Below are 27,773 nucleotides of genomic sequence, written 5' to 3'. Positions count from 1 at the left end.
TATTTATTATACTGTTAATATATCTTTTATTTTGCGGTCATTTGTGGGTTGCTTCCAAACAGAACCTCACTGTATTTATATAGTGACAATAAAACCACTCTACTCTACTCTACTCTCTACTCATCTGCAGGACCAGAACTGGTTGGCTGGGGATTAATTAGCCTGATAAACCAGCCTAAATGTGAGACCGGAGTAATTTAGTCTGGCCGCGATGAACGATACCTCCGAAGATTGTTGATGGGAACAACCTGTTGTTTTTTCAAACCGTGCCGGCGCTCTGACCAATCGGCGATCTTTGCCGTTGATGTGCTTTCCCAACGGTGTTGCGAGCTTCATCGTCACTCCCTCAAAACCCCGCCCGCTTTGATTCAAAACAAATCACTGCGCTGTAATTGGTTTTGCCAGACTCAAGGCACAGTGTTCAAAACGTTCTCAGATCCGAGGCCAGACCCACTCGCAGCTGAAACTTTTTGGCGTCCCAGTAGGTGCATTTTATTTAAAAGCGCCTTTCAAAAAACTCAAGGACACTGTACAGAGAGAGGCAAAATAAAACAAGACAGATAAACAGATTGTAAACAAAAAATAAATATATAGAAGATAAATAAAAATAAAATAAAACAAAATAGAGTTATAAAGAATAGGCTAACTGAAACGGGTGAGTTTTAAGTCTGGATTTGAACAGGGGTAAAGACTCAATATTGCGGATGTCAGGGGGAAGCGCATTCCACAGCAGAGGAGCAGAGCAACTGAAAGCTCTGTTCCCCATGGTGCTGAGACGGGCAGAAGGGACAGAGAGGGGAATGGAGGAAGAGGAACGGAGGGGGCGGGAGGGAATAGCAATGTGAATAAGATTAGATAAATAAAGAGGGGCAAGATTGTGGATAGCCTTGAAGGTGTGGAGAAGTATTTTAAAGTGAATTCTAAATTTGACAGGGAGCCAGTGGAGATGTTGGAGTGCAGGGGTGATATGGTGACAGGAAGGGGTTTTAGTTATGATGCGGCCAGCTGAGTTCTGGACCAGTTGGAGCTTGTGGAGAGGTTTTTGAGGGAGACCAAAGAGAAGAGAATTACAGTAATCAATGCGAGAGGTGACAAGACTGTGTACAAGAATGGAGGTAGAATGGGAGGTGAGAGAGGGGCGGAGACGGTTAATGTTGCGTAGGTGGAAATAAGCAGACCGTGTGATGTTGTTAATGTGGGAGAGGAAGGATAGAGAGCCATCAAGCATGACACCCAAACAGATATCAAATATATCAATACAAATATATCAATTAATATATAATCTTTAGAGTTCATTTCTGGATTTTCTTTTTGATATTCTGTCTCTCCATGTTTACCATTAAAATTATAGACTGACTTATCGTGTCTTTGTTAGGTAAACCAGCAAAATCAGCCAGGGATCAAATACTTATTAGTGTCACATATATAGCCTATTATTGCATAGCACTGTATATATGATAATGTGCTGTATAAACACTATTGATATTGATTTTGATATTGGTAATGTACTGTACATTGCAAGACACATAACACCAATGCACAGCGTGCACACATTGGTAGGGAACCTTGTTGGATATGATGTTGGTCTCTGATCTGTTTTTGCCAACCTGTGTTCTGTAGAACGTCAAATAGACAGCTGTACAGTGTAGTGCTACTATTTTCTGTGTGTGTGTGTGTGTGTGTGTGTGTGTGTGTGTGTGTGTGTGTGTGTGTGTGTGTGTGTGTGTGTGTGTGTGTGTGTGTGTGTGTGTGTGTTAATGATAGGACAGTCGACAGTATGACAGGAAGAAAGGTGTAGAGAGAGACTAGGCATGGTTGGAAAATGACCCAGGCAGAGTTGGACCTGGATCCCCACTGCATTCAACTAGAGGAGGACACTTTTCAATGCAGAGTTGAGGTCACAGTGGAAACAGGTGTCTATTATACGGTAAGTGTGTTTCTGTCTGTCTAATTAATGTGTTATTCATCTGTTTTCATCTATAGGCCCTATTTATTATTTTCTGGTCTCTATTTTTATATAGATAGGTGCCATTGTGTCTTCTTTGAATTGTTTTTTTTGTGTGAATTGTCTGGAAGAAAGTTGATGATGTATGGAAATGATAAAGGTCCACAACACTTCTATGCTCCCAAAGAAAGTTTAATGGCATGACGTTTTGCCCCAGGCATCTTAGTTATTTTGCATAGGCGTGTACAGATAGGGATGCGGTGGTGGTAAAGCACCTGCCCCTTTGCCTATTTGACTATTCTATTCTTGTGGTTGTTGTAAGTGGGTTATAACACTCACTGGTTTTAAGACAGCAAAACATGCTAGGAATGTACAATGTTACTTTGAGAGTAAAAACTGAGAAAAACCCTCTATCTAGCTCTTCTTTGCTCTGGCAGAAGCCTACAATAAAATACATCATCAACACATCCATCCATCCAATCATGACTGAACAACTTGAGGTCACGGGACATGTACGTAAAAGTTTAATCATTTCATTGGGCTAGTGACGGTGTGCTGTCTTTTGATTGGTCAGTTTAACAGTCCCTCAAATTATTCTACATCTTATTGGCCTAAGCTTTGTTTCCGTTTTCTATCCTCTCTCCTCTGGTGGTGGTAGTGTCACTGAGAACATAATTTACCACTGGCCATTTCGCGGCATACTTTATAAAATAGGTCTGTAGTAAAGATTAGGTAGACATGGATGATTTTGATATGCTCAGTGCTCCACAGTCCAATGCCGGTAATGGTGTTGGGGCGGAAGAGGATCCCGCTGCCGCGTTTTTGGCACAACAGGAAAGTGAGATCGCGGGGATTGAGAACGACGAAGGATTCAGCATCCTGGACAGTGGAGAAGTCCCTTCTTCTCTCGGCAATAATCTGTCAGGAGATCAGGATGCCGCTGGTATGTGGTTTATTCAATTCACCTTGCTGTTTAGTTTGAATAATTTATTGTATCAAACAACACATCTTTATACTCGTCATACTGTTTTCACAACCATCTACTTCATTATATTTCGAACACGTTTTAACCGTGACTATTAATTTACAATGGCGTAGTAACCGTGTGATAGGTAGGCTATGTTGGAATTGGAAATGAACGCCGTGCACTTGTCTTGAGTAACACCATGATAAATAAGCTATTGGCTGCGTAACCGCTATGTTTTCTCGAAAAGAAGACAGCTTGGGATTGAACAGTTTTCTGCTGAGGAAAATGGGATAACTGTTCACGTCATTGTGGATGAGCCTCATAAATGTTAATATTTTATTTGCATTTAAACAACAAAGCTGCGTTATGTTTTATGAGTAGAGTAAAGGCAAGGTAATCGTTACCCGATTAGTGTCAGCCATATTATTACAGAGAGAGCAGCTGAAATGTGCTTGGTGAACGGGTCAAGACAAGCCACTGTCAACACTTGTTTTCTATGACCATTCCCATGTCTTTTTAGACGACGTACGCAGATTTGAGATATTAAATGGGGTAGCCTATGCTCAACAACTGTTTTGCACTACATGTTCATGAATACGCCATTGTGACTAACCAAAATCATACTCGTAGTTCTAATATTCTATTTCGCTGTGTTGGACCCGACCTTTGTGCGATAACCTCAGCGTTTGCCATTTCCTCAGAGTCGTATGCTGACCATCGACACTTCAGTGATGCTGACACAGCTCTTGGTTTTCCTTTTTAAAACAGTCCAGTTCTAGCGACCATTGTTGTTGCTGCTTCCCTTTGGTACACGGAGTCGTGGAGAGATGTGGAAGAATCAATGGCTCTATCCATGTACTCTAAATTATCTATCCTTAACATCTTGGTGTAAACAGCATGGTTGTGTGTAACTTCTTTCCCGAGTGCCTTAAACGTAATAATTGTCAATGAATCCTGTGCCGTAATTCACAACAGCCTACATCTCGCATGGTGTGCAGGGCTGTTCAACCTGATGTCCACGAAATGACCTTCTGTTGTCATTTACCACCGTGCAGCATCTTGTGCGTCTGTCTCGTGTCCCTCTTCTGACTTTAGTTCCGTTCTGTCTAAAACATTTAAATAATTGAAAAGGTGGATGGTATTACAGAGTCACCAGGTAGCCTACACAACAGTATTTCTGGAGGGAGAAACATTAAAAGAAATACAAAGATAATTGCGCTTTGGAGGATGGGTATTTGTTTGGATGGTTCTGGAACTGACAGCATTGTGCCTTGCTGCAACATGATCTCCAAAAATTCCGTGCTCCTGGACACGGATGGTAGGGGCACAAAATCCGTGTCCAGGAGCACGGATTTTGCCAAAATTCCGTGCCCCTGGACACGGAATTGTTTTCCGTGCTCCTGGACACGGAATTGTTTTCCGTGATAGACACAGAGAAGTACTCCCTCAATAGGCTATTTCTCAGGATTTTTCTTATTTCAAATATTTTTTCTCATTTTTTTTTCCCTACTGACAGGTTAAGGTTAGGGATTGTTTTTGTCTGGGCACAGCTAGTTTTCATTCATTCATTATACGAATTTGATAGCCTAGCAACCAACTGGAAAAGGTATTTCTCAAAAATATGTCTTTAATGACAGGTTAAGGTTAGGGAATGTTTTGGTCAGGGCACAAATTAAATTGCTATAGCATTATTTTGTTTAGGATTAGCATTTGGTATGTATTTTCTAATGATAGAGTTACACAGTGCTGTGGTAATAGCCTATAGAAAGCACTTCCGTGTGTCCATCACGGAAAACAATTCCGTGTCCAGGAGCACGGAAAACAATTCCGTGTCCAGGAGCACGGAATTTTGGCAAAATCCGTGCTCCTGGACACGGATTTCGTGTCCTTAACATCCGTGTCCAGGAGCACGGAATTTTTGGAGATCAGGCTGCTTGCAGAATAGGGTTGACTGTTGCCTACGTGAACACACTTTGAAAATAACTGTCTGCATTTAGGCTTCTTTCACATTTTGGTTTTGTTTCATTTATTTTAATGGATACCTCATCTACTGAGTAAAATGATCTCTTTATGATCTGTGTTTCAGGGGGTGCGGTGAATGGAGACGTACACGAGGTAAAGTGAACCGCTTTGAAATGAGTCACATTTATGCCAACTGTATTGAGGTCCTATGTGTAACATAGGCCTTTATTATTAAAATGTGTGTATTTAGCTATGCACTACCACCATGAATTTACAATACTGTGGTATTTGGTTTGAATTTTCTTTAGCTTAAAGGACCAGTTCAGTCAAGTTCAACATGCAGTTGTAATGCTCACCCTACCCTGGACTTCCAAAAACATCCAAAAGGTTATACAACATCAGCAAACAACTAGCAAACAGCGGTAGCCTACCTTTTGGAAAAATATTTGGCTTAGGCCTATGTTAATTAAAAAAAAAAAATGTAAACCAATGCTGCCCCCATTAGAATACCTCATATCTCGGAAAGGGGTGAGCCGAAAAATATGGCATCACCGGGTATTGACAAGTCAAGGGTAGCGTGAGCAATACAACAGCATATTGAAATTGCCTGAACTGGTCCTTTCATGCTGACCAAACAGAGCTCCCCTTAGGAAGACCACCTAAATGTAACAACCACCCTCAGCATTTTTTCCGAGAACCAAACCGTCAAAAGCTTTGATGTCATCTTTGCCACTAATTTAACATTTCAGGCCTTTGTCGAGGCAGTAACAAAGTCAGCCTTTTACCATCTATCATATATTGCAAAAAATCAGGCCTATGCTGTCCCTACGGGATGCTAAGACACTTTGGCGGGTTGGAGGTTCAAATCCCACCCTTACCTCTCCGTCCATGGCTAAGGTGCCCTTGCACATAATCCCACATTTCTCCAGGGACTGTAACTGTAGTAACTGACAGCGGGGTGTTGAAAGCGTTACAAAACTGCAGAATCTTGCCTGGACTCCAGAGACCAGGGATGGAGAATGTGGCGAAAGATGAAACCTTTTTGCATTCAATCAGGGAGAGCAACTAACTGAAGCTTGTGTTTAGAAAAATGTAATAATTTCATGGGTGCCGCCAAACTGCATCATAAATAATTAAAAAAAATAGCTTACATTTTACTTCTCTTTTGACGGCCTCAATAGGAGAATCTTTGTTCACACACTTGTGTGCATGCTCCACAAATTGATTCACAAGAAAAGAGATGCAATTACATTCCCAATTCAGTTAGTGGGCGGAATCCCTGCCATGAAACCTCACATCTTGACAACAACATCTAAAAACTTCACCAGACATATCACATGATGTGTTATACTAATTAATATGTAGTCATAATAAATCATTTATATTACTTGGTTATGGGGTTTTATGGCCTGAATTTATTTCACTAATTGAAGATTTGGCTAGTTATGAAATCAGTGCAGTTCATATTTCAGTGAATGTCTTTCTTTACTGAGCTCAGACCGTGAGAGATTGTATCAACTGAAATAAGCAATTGTTTTATTTTAGAAAGTTAGCTGTCTAGTTTGTCACATAAATAAACAACATAATCGTGTACCATGTCATTAAATTAACCTAAATGACTGTCACCAGCTGTAGCAAGCTCCAAACATTCCTAAACTACCTTCTATGTTTTCCCCAAAGTTTCCGATACTGACATTGAGCCAGGTGTAATGTTAATTTGAAATCATAACACTTGCATATTAGGATGGGATAGTTGTTTTTTTTACTTGTTCCTTTTTACTTTGGTATTGGTTTCCTGTTCTTCTGAATTCCTTTTCTGACCAAATAGTCTACTTGGGTCCACCTCAAGTTGAATCCCATGCATATATATTGTTTTGGGATTGGATCGGAGTAGGATCGGTATCGGCAGATTCTCAAATTTAGATAATCGGATCGGATCGGATCGGAAGTGAAAACATGTGTATTGGTACATCCCTAATGTGCGTGTCTTGCAATATTGACATGGGGCTCGGTCTTCCAAACATCTTTGTTGAGGTCGCGGTATAGTCAAACAATGGTGGAAAATATGAGCGAAAGCCATAGTCTTAATGGCCTTTCTGGCTATCTGGCCCCTTCATGATACTGCCAGTATTGCGCGAAGCGCTCTGATGGCTCTTTTGCAAGTACCTGCACTTGGTCGCACACGGTTGCATGCGTAATTTAAGTCACACAGAAAGCATGTCTCCGGCCTTACCCAATAAAATAACTCTTAAGTTTCTTTGGATAAAAGTGCCAACAGTGTGATGTAATTGTAGTTGGTGTGTAGTTCAGAGGGTTGCAGGTTTGAATCTCACCATTAAATTACTCTCTGGGTTTTGTGTGTGCCTGCAATCAGTGTGGACCGCGGCCAAATTTTGTGAGCATTTAGCTAGCTCAGCATGACATTGAGTACCAGACATTGCTGAAGTTAGACGGGATAAATCTTTGCTATCTTTTCCCTATTTCATGTACTACACTACACTTGGATGGTGTAACTAATGAGGCAATTTTCTATGCAGAGAAAAAACTCACTGTATTGAGATCATCAATGTGCCTTCAAAGTGCCCCTGTGGTGTTAATACGCCTTTGATTGCTCCTTTTTTTTTATCTGCGTAGAAAACTGGAATGTTTCATTTTGTGTACACTTGGACCCTATGATGTCATGTCCGCCGGATTTTCCGATAGTTGTAGAATTTTTTTTTTTTTTTAAAGCTTCTTCTCCTACAAATTTAGTTGGATTTTCACAAAAAGTGGACAAAGTTGCATACAAAACTTGAAGGGATTTTATTCATCTCCTTTCATTTGACTGTGGCAGCCAATCAAACGCGCCTGAAAAGTCACGTGATGGGAAGGGAGCTCATATCTTGGCAGCCCTAAAATGGATTCAGACCTCTTACCATCTGCCTGGTCAGTTTTTCCTGTTGCCATGGCGACTAGGGCAGGTTCTCTGCTTGGCCCCGCATTGCTGCTTGCAGCTATATTTAGTGATGACTTCATTTTTTTAAAAAAGTTTTGCCTTTTGTCTCACTATTTCTGTCCTTCGAACTACTACTGTTTTCCTTGACTGACCTCTTTAACGTGTGTTGTTCAGCACATCAGTGGTTTCTTCTATGCAGTAGTTTTCTTTCCAAGTTGTTTCTTCTTCCACCATTTTCCATATAGTTTGTTGTTGCTTCCATAGACAGCTCCCTGGTCTTCATGTTGCTTTATCCTGTTCAACAGGATCTGCCATCTATTACACATAGGCCAAACAGTACAGAAGTCATGCACAGCAATTTCTTATTTGAACAATAAACCTTCAAATTCAACAACTAGTCAACAAGAATCAGTCACATGCATACTTCTGCGCACTTTAAAAATCAGTGAGTTTAAATCAAAGGGTGATATATATCCTGAGTCGTTTCATGCATCACACATTACATGACACATTTTTGATCAGGACATTACCTCTTATCTCAATGAACTCTTGTTTCATATTCATCATTATATCCAAAGTGACTATACCAGTTAAGTGTAATACAGTGAGTGTCATCTTGTCAAGTTTGAAGAAGGGAAGAGAAATCCTACACATTGCACTTTAAAAAAAATGGATTTAGACCATCAGCCTACAGGGCATTTTGTGCATTATTTTTTTGTGTGACTTTCTTCCAGGAGAGTAATGGCCCATCTGATGCTTATGCGGCCATCTCCAGTGCTGACCGTTTGCAAGCTGAGCCAGAAAGTCTACGCAAGTGGAGAGAAGAACAGAGAGACCGTCTAGAGCTTTTGGGTCAGTCTGGTGGATCCGCATTTGTTCTTATGCCTTCATTTTAAGAAAAGTGTAGTAGTCACTACTATAGATTTCAAAGCAATCAAACTACTTTCTTTGACAAAGGGAATAAATATAAAGACACATAGCACAACATATGCAATTGTCCTCTATGAAGTGTTATGTCTACATTTTCCACAATCACATTGACAGCTTGTTTAATTTGGAATAATGACAATGGCAAACATGCCTATATTGCAGTGTGCAGAAAATAAAAATCAGTCCAAAAATCGTCCAGCTTCCCAGCGCCCTAATTGGCAGGTGTAGGAAAATCATGCAGCTCGCTAACAAACACAGCAATATGCTATTTTCATGTGTAATGTAACTGAGGACGTAAGCTGCGTGTACTTCAACATCGACCTACGCTACCCGAGTTTCACCATGAATTCGCTTTATTCACTCTGGACGCGAGCGACATTGACATGTTTAATTTAGCTAATCACATAACAGCTCTGGCTTGTCAGCCTGGGACTTTCAGAGGTATGACATTCCAATTGGTTTTCGCTGATCCGTATCATAGCTCAAACCATAATATTAGCTTGACTTTAATCATTGAAATTCACTCGGGTCGATTCGCTCCTGGTAAATTCGCTTTGGTAGCTTTAGTCACGGCCCTCCATAAAGAAATAATGACTTTCATCGCTCAGGTAGCGTTGGTCGCTCTTGGTGTACACACATAACTTAATTGTCCTCTTCAAATGATGACATGGAGTAGCTAACATAATTATGTAGTTTTCTGTATAGACCCATACAGAACAAATGTATAAATTCCCGTTCCCCATTGTCCAGACGCCAACTCCCGTAAACAGGAGACTGAGTGGAAGGAGAAGGCAAAAGTGGAGCTGGAGGACTGGCACAAGCGGCAGGAGGAAACGCTGGAAAAGACCAAAGTGAACAACAGGTAATGTGTTGCCAAAATGCCTGTGAGCATCGTGTTGGCACCAGGTGACATAATCCCTCACTGTTCCAGATATTTGATTTCCCAGTCACTGAAGTATATGGTTTCTTTTATCGTTGTCATAAAAGCTAATTGAAGAAATTCAACCTGATCTTCAAAACTCAATATGACAGAGATTTTCAGTAATCAGCTGGTCTGCAGTTGAAAAGCTGTGCATTACAAAGTGTTATGTTTGAAAACTGTTTGTTTGAAATGAACGCTTGCCATAAGCTTTATGGACTGAATCTTAAGAAAATGTATGGTCAATTTGACCTTTTCAGTAAAATTACCCTTGAAAATAGTCACCAGGTCATCTTGACTGCCCTCATCTTAAATGATGCGGTCAGTGAGTTTGGACATTTTCAGGATAATTCAAAATCAATGGCCACTTTTTTCACTGGTAGATTTATTCAAGATGTTATATTGCCAATTGTCTCTGCTATGAGAATTACATGATTTTGAATTGGCATGGTTAGTAATAACCAAAGTGTTAAGTAAGTAAGTGTGAAATAAGTAAGTGTTAAGAAATGATTAAGAAAATATTATCATTCATGCTCATGATGTGTGCAGCTTCTTTTTTGCGGACCCAGTACGTTGTAAAACCACATCGCCATTTAGTAATGTTTTCTTATTGCTGTGCTTTAGTGAGTCATCTTTGTCTTGAGGCGGTAGAAGTTGTTTGGGACTTGCACAAAAAACAACTTGTGCAAGTGCCACTTGATTAACCATTGCACAACTATTTGCATTGTATGTTGTGGGATATATTAAACATTTAAATAGTCATATTTAGATATGGACTTGGAGATATGCCATGAATGCTATACCAATCCTTCATTTTGAGGTCTCTGGCAGTTTTGTTAGTTAGTGTATGGCCTAGTCATCCAAGATTTCCTTCCAGCATGAATAGCTATTGGAAATGGGTTTAGAGTACCGTAAGTGTGTGTTGTGTGTGTGTGCACCTTTCAGTGTCTGTGATTCTATGCTTTTTAGTGTGTCTTGTGTGTCATGAGTGTAAATCTTACAGTATGTGAGGGATTTGGTGAGAGTGTTTCTTCTCCTTTTTACCGCTCTCTCTCTTTCTTCCTACTTTGCTGCTGTCCTCTGGAACACCTCTCGATCCAGGGTGCTGGATGAAGATTTCTACAAACAGCCCTTCTCTGAGCTCATTGGTTATGTGTATGTTGCTAAACTAACATCCTTTCTTTTCACATACATTTTGCATTAACACGCTTTCTTCCACCTTTTCCGTGGTTTATTTTTTATTTATTTGAAGATTTAGTTTTATTTCCCAAACCAGTTTATGTTTCCACCCAACACATACAGTAGCTGATAACATGCTTGTAGATGTGACTTTAATAGAGCATTTATTTTCTATTGAAATGTGAAGAAATGCACATTTATGTTTAATTTCAATGGTTTCCCCTCACCAGTTCAGTCGTTTTTATTCACTGAAAAGGTTCGACTGAGAGTGAATCTTTTATCAGAACAGCAGTTTTCTGTTCATGTGATGAAGCATGACATAGGGAGTCAAACTGTTCTTTCAAATTCAATGAAACTGCTCATGCAACTTCACACATTGTAGTAGTTATGAGCTATTAACTCCTTCATTTATCATTCCACCTCATTTCTCTTTTTCATATCTTGATGCCATGTGGTTAATACAAGTAATTTGACTTGTGTGCTATAAACAATTTGTCAATAGATGTTTGTTTCAGCAAAAATGAAGCATAGTAGTTTAATATGCAGTATGTTGTAATTAATGTAGTCTTATGATTAAATATTGTGTTGCTGACAAAAAACATGTTTCTGTAGTTCAGATACAGTAAGTAGCTGGTAGACTAAGTAGCTGTTTGTTCTAAGCAACTGTGTTTCCAGCTTTGCCCAAATGATGCAAACTCCCCTTGACTGCTAATCATGTTTGCTACCTTAGATCAAGTGATGCTGTGCTATGCTGTTTATTTCTAATTTGCTTAGTCACAGTTGATCAGGCAGAAAACCTGGCACCCTCTGTTACAAAGTCAGTGTCATTCTGTTTCTGCAATGGAATGTGCTATTTCAGTGCCCAACAACTGCACATCTATTCAAATGTGCTGCACCACTGTTAGCAGGGTGGCCATGGATGGGTCCTCTGTCTCTGATTTTTTTTGTAGACACACAGTCCTGAAAAATGTCTTTCTATCAGAGAGTGGCAGTGTTTTTCCTGCTCTTAGCTCTTTTGCCGTTTGCTACAACAGTGGATTGTTGGACACCTAGTTGCTTCTAACATGAATTGCAGGTTGTAGCCTATGTTTGAAAAGCTACTGTTTGTGATATTGACAAAGGTTAATGTTGGCCTCTTAGCTTTGCAGCCCTCATATATATATATATATATCTCTCTCTTTGGACAATCTATAGGTGAAGATGAGCCATGTAAAGCTTTGCATTTAAGCTCAATATTTTCTATAGACATCATGTTAAAATTGGGATTTGTAATGAAGGCTGCAAGCTAAGTTCACAACTCCAAAAATGCTTGCCAAGGTCGGCTTGGCTTGAGAATCCAAAGGAAAAGAAAGAAATGCATGCTGGCTTTGGTCATCTGCATAAAATTCATTTATTTTCATTTCTATATATCTGACTTCTGATCTGTTTCTCCTTTTTCTTTCTCTTCGCACCTTTAAGCACACACATTAACCATCCTTGCTACCGCCTAGACCAGTTAAGTAAAAATGCAACGAAAACAGAAAAAAATACTTTCAGGAAAAAGTAGTAGCCTCTGCCCAAACTGCTCACAATCTGAAATGCTATACTTTTTCTCAGTATATTTATATACATATATATATTCATATATATATATATATATATTTATATCTATTTAAAATATACATTACGCATAATTCTAATCCACTGCCAAATCAGAAAATGAATGTCCCTCTGTGGTGATGTGTTGGTCCACCAGTCCTGTGCTTCCTTTGTAGTTCGTTGTGATGGTGATCTCCATTGGCTTCTCATTCCCATTTTGCTGTGTGTATTGTGTGTTAGTGTAGAGGGGTCTCCTCCTCCCCACAAACTGGAGTCCATGGCAGTGGAAAGGTGTCTTATCCTGGTTGGATGGGTTGGGTTTGATTTGCCATGCCAGTGCTCTGTTTGGCTTGCACAAGGCCATAAGCTATTGCCTGACCTTGTAAACCAAGGTCCTCCCCTTGTTTTTCTTTTTCCTTTTGGAGCTATTTTAGCATCCTTATTGAGGATGATTTCTACTTGATCGAAAATAAACTGTTTGCACAATAAATGGCTCAAGCTACTTCCCAATGCTGTGCTTCTTTGCATGGCAGATCTGGCTTTTGCAAGTTGCTTGATTAATCTCTTTAAATTAAGCCATAATCGAATTTATCTGCCCAATGAGTTGACAAACTTTTTACATATTATCTCAGCTCTATGAGGTTATGAATACTCTAAGGGGAAGGGGAAAGCAATGTATCTTACTTTGTTTTGTGGCACAAGTCTTAGGCCAGCTCAGATATGCATTTCTCCAAAAACTGGGGGAAACCTGAGCTAAAAGATGTGCAATCCTGAGAAGAAATGGGGCATGCTTTATATTTGAATCCAAGTAAAGTTTAAATACCATCTGCTTTTTATGTGGACACCTTGAGAATGTTTTATTTTATGCCTGTTCTGGATTTATTTTGTATGTCTGCCTCTGAGAACATATACCAAACACATGCCCTCATGTCCCCTCTGTAGCCACAGTTCTGAAATATTGTTTTCCAAAATCTATTTCATATCTACAGTTGAGGATGATATTATTAGCCCCCCTCCTGAAATTAGACATCCCTCTTGATTTCTCAGCGATAATGGCCACAATTAATATGTCTCTGTTATCTGGAAACAAATACACCATGGGGATAATGTCAAATATGTTGAATAGACAAAAGAGAATAAAAATGACAAGAACAAAATCATTGGCCCCCTGATCATTACTCGTCAATATGGTACCCTTTCTGAATAAAAAGTGTCAACAGGCTCTTTAATTAGTTATTAACTAGATTGGCACATGTACAACAAGGGACTTTGCCCCATTTCTCCATTGCAAATTGTTCAAGCTGGTCCAAATTGCATGTATGCTGAACATAGGCATTTTCCACCGACTCTCATAGGATTGAGGGCCATTCCAGTATCATCGGTCAACAAATTCAACTCATTGGACATTATTGCCATAGTTTATTTTCTTTGAGAATATTAGGAACTTGTTAATAATGGTCTTTCTCACTGAAAAATCAAGAGAAATGTCTAATTTCAGGAGGGCGGCTAATAATATCTTCCTCAACTGTATAGTATCTATTTGTATCTCTCATCAGATGGTAGATATCCACATTCTGCCCATTGCAATGGCAGATGAATCAGTGGAAAACCTGGTTTGAAAGGCTTCAGAGGCTTCACCCATTAGGGTGTGTTTTGGTGGTCACCTGAGGCCTGCAGCGTTGTATGTCACTCATTCCTCTTCCTTTTACCAGGGCGGCGGAGGAGGCCATGGTGTCTGACCTTGACGAAAACAACCCAGGGACAGAGTGGGAACGTGTCGCACGCCTCTGTGACTTCAACCCCAAGTCAAGCAAGCAGGCCAAAGATGTATCCCGCATGCGCTCTGTTCTCATCTCCCTGAAGCAGTCGCCCCTTGTCCGCTAGGCCTGATGGTTCAGAGGAGGAATGGCAGACGGAGATGGGTAAAGAAGAAAGCAAGCGCTACTGATCCTTAACTACATCGTCCACAAGGGCAACACTGCAATACCACAGAGCACCATGTATAAAATCCTTGTGGTATTACTGTCTAATTTCAAACCTATTTCAAATCTCATTTCAAAGAGCAAAGTGTTATTTTTTATTTTTGATTTAGTCTAAAATGGACCAAACGACATCATGTGTGATTTCATGTTTTGTTTTCTTTGTCTTGTTGCATTTCATTGCTATAGAACTGATGTGGCATTGTGAGCTATACATCTATGCATTCCCTTTGACCTCTTTAGAATATGGTTTCTAAACGTGACCTGTGTATTCATACAGTGCACTATATGTATTCTGTGTGTGTGTGTGTCTATGTACATAAAGAATACTGGCTCCTGTGTATACAAAGGTATGAGGATAAAAATAGATAAGTGGTTTTAAAGGCAGAGCTAACCTTACTTGTTGCATCCTCTGTATTTGAATATCATTAAAGTTCTATGAAATCTGTCAGTGTAGTGCAGTCTCTGCATTTCCATTATGTGTACTGAAAACCAAGATATTAAAGATTTTATTATCCAGATTAGTTTTTGTAATTTTGACTTAACATTGTCTTTGCAAATTAAAGGACAAGTGCACTATATTTCAAACATTAACACTCTTTTCTGAGTTGTATGCAATGATTTAGAGTCCCCCTCACCATGCATTGCATGTTTGCTGCCGTCTTAGTCATTTGGCCATTGGTCATTTGGGTTTTGTTTCCACCAGCTTTAGAATGGCTGCCTATGGGCAAATCCAAATATGTTCCTAAAACCACCCTAAACATTTGTTTTCAAGACCGTGTATTCACTTGTATTCCATAACAATGTTTGCAGTGGAACATGGCTTCTTTCGTTTTTCATGAAGCATTTTGTAAATACCTTTTTTTTTTCTTGAATTCCCAGAGTGGCAAATCAAAAATGACAGAAGGCATAATTTGCCTTCAAAATTGTTAGAGAATGCCAGTGAGCAACCCTAACCACTTAGTGAGATGCATACTTTCGAAAACATGTTTAAGGTGTTTGGACATGCCCATAGACGACCATTGTAAAGCCAATTGAGATCAAATTTAAATCAGACACAAATAATGGAGACAGCAGCAAACATTTAACAAACAGTGAGGGGGACTCTGAAACATTGCAGACAACTCAGAAAGGGGGCTTGATGTTAAAAATAGTGCACATCACATGTACTTTTATTTAACGCACATGCATGTTAGAGACGCTCCATCACACATACTTTACTTCTGACAGTTACACTTTGCCATTTTGTAATGCAGCATGTGGACATATTTCAGTTTCAATGTGCAAAGTTGGTGAAAGCCTACCCCAATTTTTTGTTTTTGTTTTTTAGGCGGTTAGGAGTGTCTACAGCATTTGGAAATTGTGTGTAGAGCAGGGAGTTGTGTCCACAGTGTTGCAAATTGCAGTTTGAGTGCAAAGCAGTTTTTGTGCTATACGTTTAGCTGAATTGGTTATAGGTTTTGCGGGCTGTCAGTCCTCTTTATCACACCTGATCCTCTAGAGCCCTCCTAAAGTGGCTGATGATTACACAAGGTAGGCCTACATTCCAGTATCCTAACTCCCTTCTCTGATTTGTGGCCTCCCGAATCAATGTCAGCCTAGCCCACAACAATTCTTGGGGGACCTTTTCCAATTCAACATCCTGATTGCAAATGACAAAATGACCTTTGAATTTCTCTTTTGCGAGTTATTGAATCAAACTGCTGTTGTCAGTAATGTTGCACTGATACCGATTAAGTATCGCTCGGGGGCCCGATACTGCACTAAAATGGTGGTGGTGGTATCGGTATCAGCGAGTACCAACAAATAGGGCACCGATACCTTTTACAGATGATCATATGACACAACACAGCCTTGAACTTAGTTATTTTATATCAGAGGTATTTAAAAAGTTCTACTGGATTCACTTTGTACATTGTTATAGTGCGGGTTCAGTTGCAAGTTTAGGAACTTTTCATATAGATTTATCCATTCAGCATTTTTTTTTTTACTTCTAGGACCCCCCCCCCCCCCCCATTTGCATATGCACTGGTTTGGCTGCCTATGTCAAGACCAAGGCCTACAAAGTTGCTTCAGGGTTGGCTTCGGCTTACCTGAAGGCTTTGAAACCAAATGTTCGGGCTGGGATGCTGCATTCATCCAATTCCAACAATCTTGCCATGCTCTCTGCTCACAGAATTAGACTCTTATGACAGTCAGTGCACACCCATGACCCTATGGCCACACTGTCGTACCTTTGTAAGACCTTTGGCATCATGAAGTATAGGTGGCACAAGTGTGAATGTAAACTGTCTGCCTCAACGATACTACAGTATTCTCTATATATTAATCCGTGGAACCATTCTTCTGGATAGTTGTTCTATGAAATTAATTGATAGGGTTTTCTTGTGCTTCCTGATCAGTCTAGGGAGTTTAGTTGGAGGCAACTGGCCCTTTTCTTCAACTGGCCAATTGGAAGCCAACATTTGCGCACAACATTTATGGTGTGTCACCCCAAATTTCAGATGGTCTTCCTCTGAGACTGAAGCATCACGAGAATGGAAAGAGAGCTCCACTCCTGTCATAAATCACACTGGCTCCACCTGCTGCTATGCTATTGAGGTCAGGGGTCTGTTCAGATATAGATGAGATCTAGGATATTTGGACATCATGTTGAATTTTGGCAAAATATGAGATAAATGCTGATAATATTTCATGTAATGACAGTTATGTGCCTATCAAAATATTACTAATAGGCGTACAATACTGCAGAATGGCTTTATAGACCTTAAAACACCTAAATGTCCTTATTTTGCTATTATCTTGGATTTTGCTACTAAAAGTTAAAGGGAAAATAGAAACAAGATGTTTTGTATTCAGATGGGGGTCTAACAAATAAATAGGATAAGACATATTAACTGGTCATATTATAAAGAGCAGTTCAATGCCTTTTCTGATGTCATGTTGAATTTTTACAACAGACTTAATAATTTTTGAATGAAGTTCATGTAAGGGCTGACTGAACAGTCCTTTATCCATCATGAATATTACAAATACAAGAAAAAACAATGACTTTAGAGATCTTAAAACACCAAATATATAATTTATGCTATGTCATGTCAGCCATCTTGGATTTTGGTACTAAAACTTAAGGGGGGTTAGAGAAACAGGTTGTTTTGTGTTCAGGAGGTGTAAGAAATATAAAAACACCAATTCCAAAAAGGTATATGACATGTTTCTTTCAGTTACATTCAGTTGTGTAAGAATATGACCATATATCAGCCATCTTGGATTTTGGGCGTTTCCACTTAAGAAAAAAATTGGAAACAGGTGGATCGGAAGACTATGGGGTCTGCAGTTGATAAAAAACACAATTTGGAAAAATCTATGAAATGTTCCTAAACCTTATTTTTGAGACAATTGAACCTGCACTATTAGTCTTTTTCCTGTTTCACAAAGGTAGTAAGCAGCCTGACAAATCCACGATAGCAATGATGTTACATTCAATTTGTAGCCTATGCAGCTCTTCATATACACTGTATACATATTTCAAACAGATTAGTATCGGTGTTGCCCGATACGGACAGTCAGGTATAGGTGCAACACTAGTTGTCCAGAATTGGGATAGCTACCCATACTGAGAGCACGTGAGCCAGTACAGTCTCAGTACGGTTCACTTCTGAGGGGTATGGGTATGGGTATGCATCGAGCGTTCGCATAAGCACAGAAAATTGTCACAGATCTGAGTTTGCTTAAATGCTGGACCAAGTGTGAAAGGGCCCTAAAACAATATTAAAGACCTAAACTGGTGGACCTCATAAGTACAACCTACGTCTGCACTGCTAGAGTTTTCAACAAATTACACAGTCAGCCAATGGTATTTAAAAATGTAATAGTGTTCATCAGACAACAGTGTACAACCTTGATGAGCAACACACTTTGGAATAAAAGTTGTTACAACACAGAAGGCGTAATGGCACAATATTCAGTGAAAGTGTACAGTTTTGCCCTCGCTCACAGAATTGAGAGAGCTGGATCAACACTTTTCATTATTGAACATAATAAAAAGAAAGCATGACACTGTTGGACGGCCATATAAGTGGGGTTCTCTGATACTTCTGCCTCAGCTTTTGGCCTTTTTCCCGTAGTGGTCAACAATGTCTTCAGTGATGCTTTCATCCTCTTCCACATCAGCGGTCACCTTCTTGCCCACTAGTTGAAAGATATCTTCTGGTGGTGCCCCTTTCGGCTCGGCCACTTTCACCGTCATCATCTCCAGTGTTAGCACACTGCCCTTTGGAATGGCAGTTTTAGCCACAATAGACTTGCCCAGCTGCAATTGAGAGAGGGGTAACATGTACTATCAGTCCAACTACAGTGACCAAATCAACCACAAGTTTTGCAAGACTGGATTTGCTGCACAGGTGGCATCCTAACCGCAGAAATACACCAGCGGCGATCTTAGCGAGTCGAGCGACGGAAGTAATTGACTTTTTTATTGAGTCGAGAGACAAAAGCGATTCTGGAGACAAAAGCGATTCTGGAGACTAGAGCGATTTGCGAGACGAGTGCGACAATTTGAAGTTGAAATCTTTTCAACTTTCTATGACGCGGTTTGGCGACAAGCCGCGACAGCCAATGACTGTATAGAGGTCAGTAACCACAGCCAATGGGAATGCTTGAAGGCTTTGCCTTTTGCCTGTACGGACATACTCTGGTCTCCTCAATCGCTTGTATCACTTGCTGCTACACTCTGTCGCTTGAATCGCATCGCCGCTGGTGTATTTCTGCGGTAAGTATTTCACTTTCAACTGTCAACTTTGTTATGAGAAAATGGAAGTGTTTGGGAACAACAGCAATTCAGCCATCAAGTGGTAGGCCACGTAAACTGATGGAGAAAAGGTCAGCGGATGCTGAGGCCCGATAGTGCAAAGGGGTGGTTGACTTTCTGCACAGTAAATTGTCACCGAGCTCCAAACTTCATCAGTTTACGTGGCCAACCACTTTGTGGCTGAATTGATGTTGTTCCCAAAAGCTTCCATTGTCTCATAATAAAGTTGACAGTTGAATGTGAAATACTTAGGAGAAAGGACATTTCATGACTGGATTTGCTGCACAGGTGGCATCTTATAACGGTTCCACACAGCCAAATGTTAGCAGTTGCCATAATCTCGGCATTCTCTGCATTTTTTTTACATTAATGGAGGTTTGCTAAGACCTTCCCTGACCTTAGTCCTCCATGATCTCAGTGGACCCAACTTCACAAGATGCATTTAATCCTGGCAAATCCCCAAATGGCACCCCAACGCCCCCTGAGGGACTGTACCGCACCCGTTGAGAAACACTGCTGTACATGATGAACACCCACCTTATCATGGCAAGGCACCTCACAAGGAAGCATCTGTTTAATGCCTGAGCCCAGAGCCCTCTCCACTGTGCGGATGGACCGCACCAGCTCCCCCAATTCAGTGAAGTCCAACGAGGCCGCATGGTCACTGCCTTTCCAGGTCTTGTCAAGGGTCACATGGCGTTCAACCACCTTTGCACCAAGTGCTACTGCAGCCAGGCTGACACAGGTTCCTGACTCATGACCCGAATATCCAATTGGGATGTCTGGGAACTCCTTTTGGTATTCCTGTGTTAGGGAAATTATTTATCTGTCATTACTAAATATACTATGTACTGAAACATTTCTGCCTTTGATATGAGGTTATGGATATCGGGACTGGAGAGCTAAGAATTACAGAAAATATCATGTTGCAATAAATCATGGTATTAATCAGGAATGATCAATTTTCCACTTGGAGCAGGCGTCACTCTTAATCTGAGGGTGCTGGCCCAAATATTAAATTCAATGTTTCAAGCGAGAGGACGCACCTTGCATAGCAGTGTTTTATTGCAATAAAAAACACTGCTATGCAAGGTGCAGCCTCCTTCTTGAAACAATAAATCAGGGCCCTCCTTATCATGAAAGTTGCCCATCCCTGCTATAAACAATATGCACAATGTCTCACAGTTATGACCCGCAGGTTTACATCCTCAGCTTCAAGGGGATAGGCACTGGTGCATTGAAGAATGCAGAAGTTCTGGTTGTGTTTCTTCACTGTTTGGTAGACGAGACGCATCGTCTCCATGGACTGCATTCCACTTGACACCACCATGGGTCTCCCTGTGACAACAAGAAGATGCTAAAGGTGACATTGGCCGTTAATGCAAATGGTGCTGTGTAGTTGCAGTTGCTACTTTTCTATTTATTAAAAGGTGGAACTTGATTAAAAACAATTAATCAGAGGCGTTGTAGTTAATCATTCATGATTACGGATATAATATTTTCCTCAAAAGTTCCATTTTTGTGTGTCAACAGTCGAAAAGCAACAAATGAACAATGTAAGCTTTATAATGTGAAAAATATCTGTTCGGTGCTAGCTTTCTGGAGCTTGAATCCCTTTGGAATACAGAAAACAATAGTTAAATGCAACTGTTACGGCTGCTACTTGCTTTGTATTTTTGTCAATTTACCATCAGCATCAAAGGTGTTTCAGTGGTATACAAACTTATTTGCACGATTTGCAATACATGTGACTTGGAATGGAGACTGATTAATTTAAGTTTATTAATCAAAGATAATTATTAATCACAACCAGTCCCAGCCTTAGTCATTTTATTTTCAAAGCTGCAAAACTACAGGAGCACTTGTCCTCATTTTTCAACAATACAGTGTGATTAGACATTTACACACAAAACTGATGGAGGGCATAAAAATAATGCTGTTCTAATATGTCTGGACATTACACTGACCCTTAAACTGAGGTTGAATGTCCAAAAAACCTTTCACCTTAACAAGTAAATGTTTTCTGACCTTTCTTAGCTGTCTTTTCAAGGTAAGGAAAGTTATTAGTATCTCCAGATCCAACTTTGAAAAAGGGAACATCCAACTCGTGAAGGAATTCCACCGCCATCTGAAATTACAAAGCCAGTTTCAGTAAATGTTTGACTCAGTATACTCATTTTTCTAGCCCAGACAGATGCAAGCCACTTGAGCTGATCAATACAAATAAATGAGGTAGGTATAGTCAGGGCCGTAACCAGACATTTTCAAATACCGAGGTCAAATACTGTGTGCTGTTCTGCATACTGTACATTTAGAATTATTCAAACACTTCAGTCAAACTCATAAGTTTGTCTTAATTAATCACTGCCTTGAGGATAAATGGGGGTGGCGTATAGGCCTACAGACTGAATTTATCATTGTTGCTCATATATCAATTTTCATCATAGATACATTTTACATTACTGAAAAAAAAAATACAGAGGACATGACCTCTGTGTCTTCAATGGTAGTTACAACCATAGGTATAGTGGGACACACTAGCACTTTACCTCATCCATGCCAGATGCGGTGAAGAAAATGCCAACTTCTTTGGCATATTTTTGCAGCTCTCTGTATTGCTCATGACTAAACTCGAGATGACGCTTGTGTTCTCCGTATGTCTTTCCCCAAGAGTGTTTAGAGGTGTATGGTCGGTCCAGTGCTCGTTTATTGAACTTGAATTCAAGCTCACTCTTCTGGAATTTGGCACAATCTGCCCCAGCTTCCTACAAAATCAAAAGAGCATTTTCAGTAGACTGAGCCATGTTCCTCTCTCACCGGTCAAGTTATTCTTAAATTATGTTATAGTGTGGAAGTTGCCTTAGGGCGAAGAAAACGAGCCGTACAACTTCTCACATTAAGACTCTGTGAGTCGCGTTTATTAAGTTATTGTAACTGACTAAAAACATGGCGCCGCGCATGACAGAAAAGCCGGCAACATTAAACGTCATCGGAACTCTTAAAGGGACCGCGACTATAAAGTGAACAGAACAGTGGAGATGACGAACAGCATAACATATAACCGAATACACAAATGATTAAGTGAATTATGTCAGTTGAGAAAGCACCACACATGCCCCCCCAGAATTCACATTAAGAGAGAACCTGAAAGAAAAAAAGAATAATAAGTTAGTTCATCAACGGCGTGGGGGGCGAATCAAACGCCCAGTGCGGCTCCGCTGAATGAGAGAAGGCGGAACTGCCCCCTCTGTGTCTGTCAGTAGGCCACCCCTGCGGCATGGCCGAGGGGCAGGAGGGATGGGAAGAGGGGGCCTAGTCGGAGGCCGTCCCCGTCTCGGGGGTTGCGCCAACTCGACAGGCCTGGCCAGATCTAGGTGAGCTGGTTTAAGGCGGTCCACAGATACACATTCATGCCTGCCTCCAATGTCTACCACAAAGTGCTTGTCCCCCGTTTCCACAACGCGGAAAGGGCCCTCGTAAGGCGGACGGAGAGGTCCGCGGTGGCTATCCACTCGAATAAAAACATATCCAGCAGACTGAAGGCCACTGGGGACGTGAGAGTTCGGTAAACAGTGGCGGGAGGTAGGAAGTGGAGCAAACAACCTGGCATTGTCCAACAGGGTGGAGCGCTGGAGTGTGGCCGACCAAGGGCTCGTGGTGTTGGGGACAAACTCCCGGGGACCCGTAGTGGCTGGCCCATAGACCAGTTCGCGCGGAGGAGGCCTGGAGGTCTTCCTTAGGTGCAGTCCTGATGCCCAGCATGACCCATGGAGCCTGTCAGCCCAGGAACAGTCCTTCAGGCCAGAACGTAGAGAGGCTTTCAGTGACCTATGAAAACGTTCACAGAGGCCATTACTCTGGGGATGGTAGGCCGTGGTGCGGTGGAGTTTAACCCCCAAGCTCCCTGCGATAGTGTTCCAAAGCTCAGAGGTAAACTGAGCGCCTCGGTCTGAGGAAATGTCCGATGGGGTGCCAAAACGTGGACACCCCAGGTGCCAATAAATGCCCGTGCCACATCAGCTGCTGTTGTTGATGACAGTGGAACAGCCTCAGCCCACCTCGTCGTCCTGTCGACCATAGTGAGCACGTGAGTGTAACCGTGCGAGGGTGGAAGTGGGCCAACTAGGTCGATGTTGACGTGGTCGAAACGTCGTTCTGGCACCTGAAACTGTTCAGTGGCGCTTTGGTGTGGCGGTGTACTTTGCCACGCTGGCACCCCATACAGGTGCGCGCCCAGCCCCTCACGTCCTTTTTCAGTCCGCGCACACACGAACTTGGCTGACACACCAACTTGACTGAGGCCTTGGTTCCTGGGTGTGAGAGGCCATGGATGGTGTCAAAAACAGGCTGCCTCCACTTCGCAGGTACCACAGGCCTAGGAGAGCCCAAGGAGATGTCACAGAGCAGAGTAGTGCCAGCCTCGTCGAACGTCACATCCTGTAGCTGTAGTCCAGTAACAGATGAGCGAAGAGCCTGCACTCCTGGGTCCGCGGCCTGCTCTGCTGCCATGCCGCTGTAGTCCAGGCCGAGGTGGACCGGCGCCGCAAGAGCACGGGAGAGGCAGTCAGCGACAGGGTTGTGCTTGCCAGAGAGGTGTGTAATGTCCGTAGTGAACTCGGAAATGTAAGTGAGCTGCCGCTGTTGTCTACCAGACCATGGCTGAGTGACTTTTGGACATGGCAAAAAGTCAGCGGCTTGTGGTCCACAAAGACAGTGAACTGGCGTCCCTCCAGCAGTGCACGAAAGTGACGGATGGCCAGGTAAACACCAGTAGCTCTCGGTCGAAGGTGCTATACTTCCGTTCACTGGGACGCAACTGCCTGCTGAAAAAGGCGAGAGGTTGCCAAGCGTCACCCACCCATTGCTCGAAGACCGCACCGACCGCGTAGTCAGAGGCGTCCGTGGTCAGTGCAATCGGGACGGAGGAGGCGGGATGGGCCAACATGGCGGCCTTAGCCAGGGCTGTTTTTGGCGTCCGCAAAAGCCTTGTCTCTCTCCGGGCTCCAGTCCACAGTGTGTTAGGCTTGCCGCCTTTCAGAGCTTCATACAAGGGTCGCATGGTTTTGGGCGGCCCTGGGAAGAAAAACGGTGGTAAAAGTTCACCATGCCCAGGAACTCCTGTAAAGCTCTGATGGTTACTGGGCGTGGGAAAGCGGTGATGGCCTCCACTTTCGAGGGAAGAGGAACGATCCCGTCCTTCGTGACTCTGTGCCCCAGAAAGTCTATGGTGGACCAGGCCGAACTCGCACTTGGCCGGATTGATGATGAGCCCGTGCTCGGTAAGCCGCTCAAACAGAGTGCGAAGGTGCGAAAGGTGTTCTGAAGGTGATGTGCTGGCCACAAGGATGTCGTCAAGGTACACAAACACAAAGGGCAGATCCCGTAACACAGAGTCCATGAGCCGTTGGAAAGTTTGAGCAGCGTTTCTTGAGCCCGAATGGTTGTGCGCAGGAATTCAAACAAACCAAATGGCGTGATCACAGCTGTCTTTGGGATGTCGAGAGGGTGTACGGGCACCTGATGGTATCCTCTGATCAAGTCCACTTTGGAAAAAATGAGCTTGCCAGCCGGTGTGCTGAAAAAATCTTGGATGTGGGCACTGGGTAGCGTCGCTCGGGCGTTGTCGCGTCGTTCAGCCGTCGGTAGTCCCCGCAAGGACGCCAGCCCCCTCCAGGTTTGGGGACTAGATGCAGGGGGGAGGCCCAAGGACTGTTGGAGCGTCGCACAATCCCCAAGCGCTCCATGGACTCGAACTCCGTCTTGGCCACGGCAAGCTTGTTCGGCTCGAGGCGTCGAGCGCGGGCGTATACAGGCGGGCCAGTAGTGTCGATGTGGTGCTCGACACCGTGCTTGGCCGTGGAAGAGGAGAAGGTGGGCTGAGTGAGTGCAGGAACTCGGCGAGCAGGCGTTGGAAACTGTCGTGACAGAGAGCAGGCTGGAGAGGTGTACTGCGTCAGAGTCGCTGAGCGCGCAGGCATAAGAACAGAAAGTGACGGCGTCGATCAAGCGCTGATTTTTAACGTCCACTAACAGTCCATATGCGCACAAAAAATCTGAACCCAAGAGGGGAACAGCAACCTTGGCTGTCACAAAGTCCCAGCTAAAAGCGTTGCCCTCCAAAACACAGTTCAACATGTCTAGTGCCGTACGTACGGATAGGGCTTCCATGGGGGGGCCGTGGGTGTCTGCCACCACGTCCACCTGTGAAGCAGGCAGTAGACTCCGCTGTGCCCCTGTGTCGCAGAGGAATCGCCGGCCGGAGATGGAGTCGTGGATGAAGAGTAGCCTGCCGGCATGGCCGACGCTCACGGCCACTAGTGAGCGCCGGCCTTGGCGTTTCCCGTTCCATTGAAGCTGCATGGAGAACGGCATTGCTTGGCCTTGGAGCCAAACCTGGCATGGTAGTAGCACAAACCAGAAGGCTGCTGCCGACGCGGGGCCGCTGCTGCGATGAGCAGGTGATCATCCTCCAGAACATCAGATACAGCACCAGCAGGGAGGAGAGCAGCTGCACAGGGTTGTTGTTGACTAGCCAGGAAACACTTGTCAGCCTCAGCGGCCAGTTCTCTGCAATCCGTGCTGGCAGTGTTGGCCAAAGCAGCTCTCACATGAGCAGGCAGCTGGCGCAGGAAAAGGTGGAGGAAAAGGAAATCTGGCTTGTTGTCGCCAAGCAGATCGAGCATTCGGTCCATTAGCTCTGAGGGCTTGCTATCGCCGAGCCCTTGAAGAGAGAAAAGTCTACTTGCCCTCTCAGTGTCAGACAGTTCGAAAGTTTTCAGCAACTTTTCCTTCAGAGTTTGATATTTCCTTGTCAGAGGAGGACGTTTAAGAAGGCTCACCACTCTCGACGCCGTAGAACTTCCGAGGGCAGACACCACGTAGTAGTATTGCGTTTCGTCGGCGGTTATCTGACGCAAGGCAAACTGTGCCTCAGTTTGAGCGAACCAGGCTGAGGGAGAGGATTCCCAGAACTCGGGGAGCTTGAGAGACACAGCGTTGGCGGTCATGTCGATCTGGATACGTCCAGTAAGCAAACGTCGGGGGTCACCAGTGTGGAAGTTGCCTTAGGGCGAAGAAAACGAGCCGTACAACTTCTCACATTAAGACTCTGTGAGTCGCGTTTATTAAGTTATTGTAACTGACTAAAAACATGGCGCCGCGCATGACAGAAAAGCCGGCAACATTAAACGTCATCGGAACTCTTAAAGGGACCGCGACTATAAAGTGAACAGAACAGTGGAGATGACGAACAGCATAACATATAACCGAATACACAAATGATTAAGTGAATTATGTCAGTTGAGAAAGCACCACAATAGGTTACATTCCATGATGAGTAGGCTTAAGGAACAGTGATTCCCAAAGGGCAAAAAAGCCTAGGCCTACCTAAAGGGGTCCCCGGTTTGGTAGGTTTTGTGATACACAAAGGAATTCTGATCTGCCCTGGCGCCCTGTATCTAGACTGCACAGTTGAGTACAGGGTACAGTTGAGAAAAATCAAATATATCTGTGTAACAACAAGACTGATCTAATTCCAAAGTGTAGGTCTAACATAAATGACAGCCCCAAAACATTTGGTGACCATATCTAAGATTGTGTAATCTCTCTGTTTATGTTGACATTCGGTTCCTGCCATACATTTGTCCCACATCGCTTTCCGTAGCCTACAAGCAGATGTACATGCCTTTGCGTATCACAAAACCTACCACACCGGGCCCAAAACAGTTTTGAGAACCCCTGCGCTACCTCCACAATGATGATATCCACAATCATTTTGAGTTCATTTACATTGGGGATGCAAGGGTTTATTTTAGTCGTTTGATAATGTTAAACGGCAGTCATTCGTCCTGAGACACATACTGACAATGTTAAGTACTCAAATAGTAATATGAGCATTGTGTAGCTTACCTTTGCCAGTTTGATCATTTTCTTGGCGATTTCAATATCCCCTTGATGATTTTGCCCGATTTCGGCAATTATGAAGCAAGGATGTTGACCCCCGATCATTCTTCCAGGACAAATTTCGAATTTAGAAGGCATACTTCAGATGTTGAAATAATTGTTGGGGGAAAAATCACTGAACAACGTTCAGAAGTGCTGGAATACAACTATGACTGACTGAGATGTGGATTCATTCAGTTCCACGACACACATTCAACAACCGGTAGAGAGACCGGATATCCGTGTTGTTTTACCGGGTTCTTTTTGCGCTGTGGCGCCACCTTGTGCCAGACACGACATCAACAACCGCATCATCTGACATCAAATGTCATGCACAATGCAGTTCCATAAGCCTAGTCATGGTGAAGGTTATGACGTTTAGGGAAGCTGACAAGTCCCAACAGAGTTTCCAGATACTGGGATGTGTACTTGCATTGGTTGACTTGTCTTCCCAAATGAAACATATTTTTGGCACCTTTCATCATTCTTAAAACACAATACATTTTAGTATAGGCCTATCTGTAATCACTAATCAATCAGTTCCTTCCCGTGCAATACTTTTCAACATGTGCAATTGGGTGTGATTCATTTGGTTACCTAAAATAATGTAGCCTCTGTACATTCACAC

The 27,773-nt window shown here is 42.6% G+C and overlaps 2 protein-coding genes across 3 annotated transcripts; one reads left to right on the top strand and one right to left on the bottom strand.

Annotated features, from left to right (window-relative positions):
• Positions 1–2,568: 2,568 nt before the first annotated feature.
• Positions 2,569–14,842, top strand: clta (clathrin, light chain A). 2 transcript variants are annotated; one of them, XM_063218235.1, is made up of 7 exons: positions 2,569–2,888; positions 4,999–5,027; positions 8,544–8,661; positions 9,490–9,601; positions 10,760–10,813; positions 12,296–12,331; positions 14,128–14,842. In XM_063218235.1, the coding sequence occupies exons 1-7, from the start codon at positions 2,684–2,686 to the stop codon at positions 14,297–14,299; spliced, it is 726 nt and encodes a 241-aa protein (XP_063074305.1). In that variant the 5' UTR covers positions 2,569–2,683; the 3' UTR covers positions 14,300–14,842. The 2 variants fall into 2 exon arrangements, with proteins under 2 accessions (XP_063074305.1, XP_063074304.1); XM_063218234.1 differs by lacking the exons at positions 10,760–10,813; positions 12,296–12,331 and having other exon boundaries at positions 2,573–2,888.
• Positions 14,843–18,248: 3,406 nt separating this feature from the next.
• Positions 18,249–27,370, bottom strand: nansa (N-acetylneuraminic acid synthase a). The gene is made up of 6 exons (XM_063218233.1): positions 27,113–27,370; positions 21,754–21,969; positions 21,233–21,332; positions 20,388–20,542; positions 19,742–20,008; positions 18,249–18,706 (listed from the first exon to the last, which is right to left on the bottom strand). Exons 1-6 carry the CDS (start codon positions 27,242–27,244, stop codon positions 18,497–18,499), a joined length of 1,080 nt encoding a protein of 359 aa, XP_063074303.1. The 5' UTR covers positions 27,245–27,370; the 3' UTR covers positions 18,249–18,496.
• Positions 27,371–27,773: the final 403 nt, after the last annotated feature.

The sequence above is a fragment of the Engraulis encrasicolus genome, chromosome 16 (genome assembly GCF_034702125.1).
Source record: "Engraulis encrasicolus isolate BLACKSEA-1 chromosome 16, IST_EnEncr_1.0, whole genome shotgun sequence".
Lineage (NCBI taxonomy): Eukaryota > Metazoa > Chordata > Actinopteri > Clupeiformes > Engraulidae > Engraulis > Engraulis encrasicolus.
The sequence above is the reverse complement of the archived record's forward strand: the minus strand, read 5'-3'. Positions and strand labels throughout refer to the sequence as shown.

Coding starts and splice junctions, on each gene's coding strand:
- clta (XM_063218235.1), top strand. CDS start 2,684: ATGGATGATTTTGATATGCTCAGTGCTCCACAGTCCAATGCCGGTAAT. Junction 5,028..8,543: donor TGAATGGAGACGTACACGAG/GTAAAGTGAACC, acceptor ACTTTCTTCCAG/GAGAGTAATGGCCCATCTGA. Junction 10,814..12,295: donor TCTGAGCTCATTGGTTATGT/GTATGTTGCTAA, acceptor CGCACCTTTAAG/CACACACATTAACCATCCTT.
- nansa (XM_063218233.1), bottom strand. CDS start 27,244: ATGCCTTCTAAATTCGAAATTTGTCCTGGAAGAATGATCGGGGGTCAA. Junction 21,333..21,753: donor CCGCATCTGGCATGGATGAG/GTAAAGTGCTAG, acceptor TTGTAATTTCAG/ATGGCGGTGGAATTCCTTCA. Junction 18,707..19,741: donor AGGTGCCTTGCCATGATAAG/GTGGGTGTTCAT, acceptor TCTCAATTGCAG/CTGGGCAAGTCTATTGTGGC.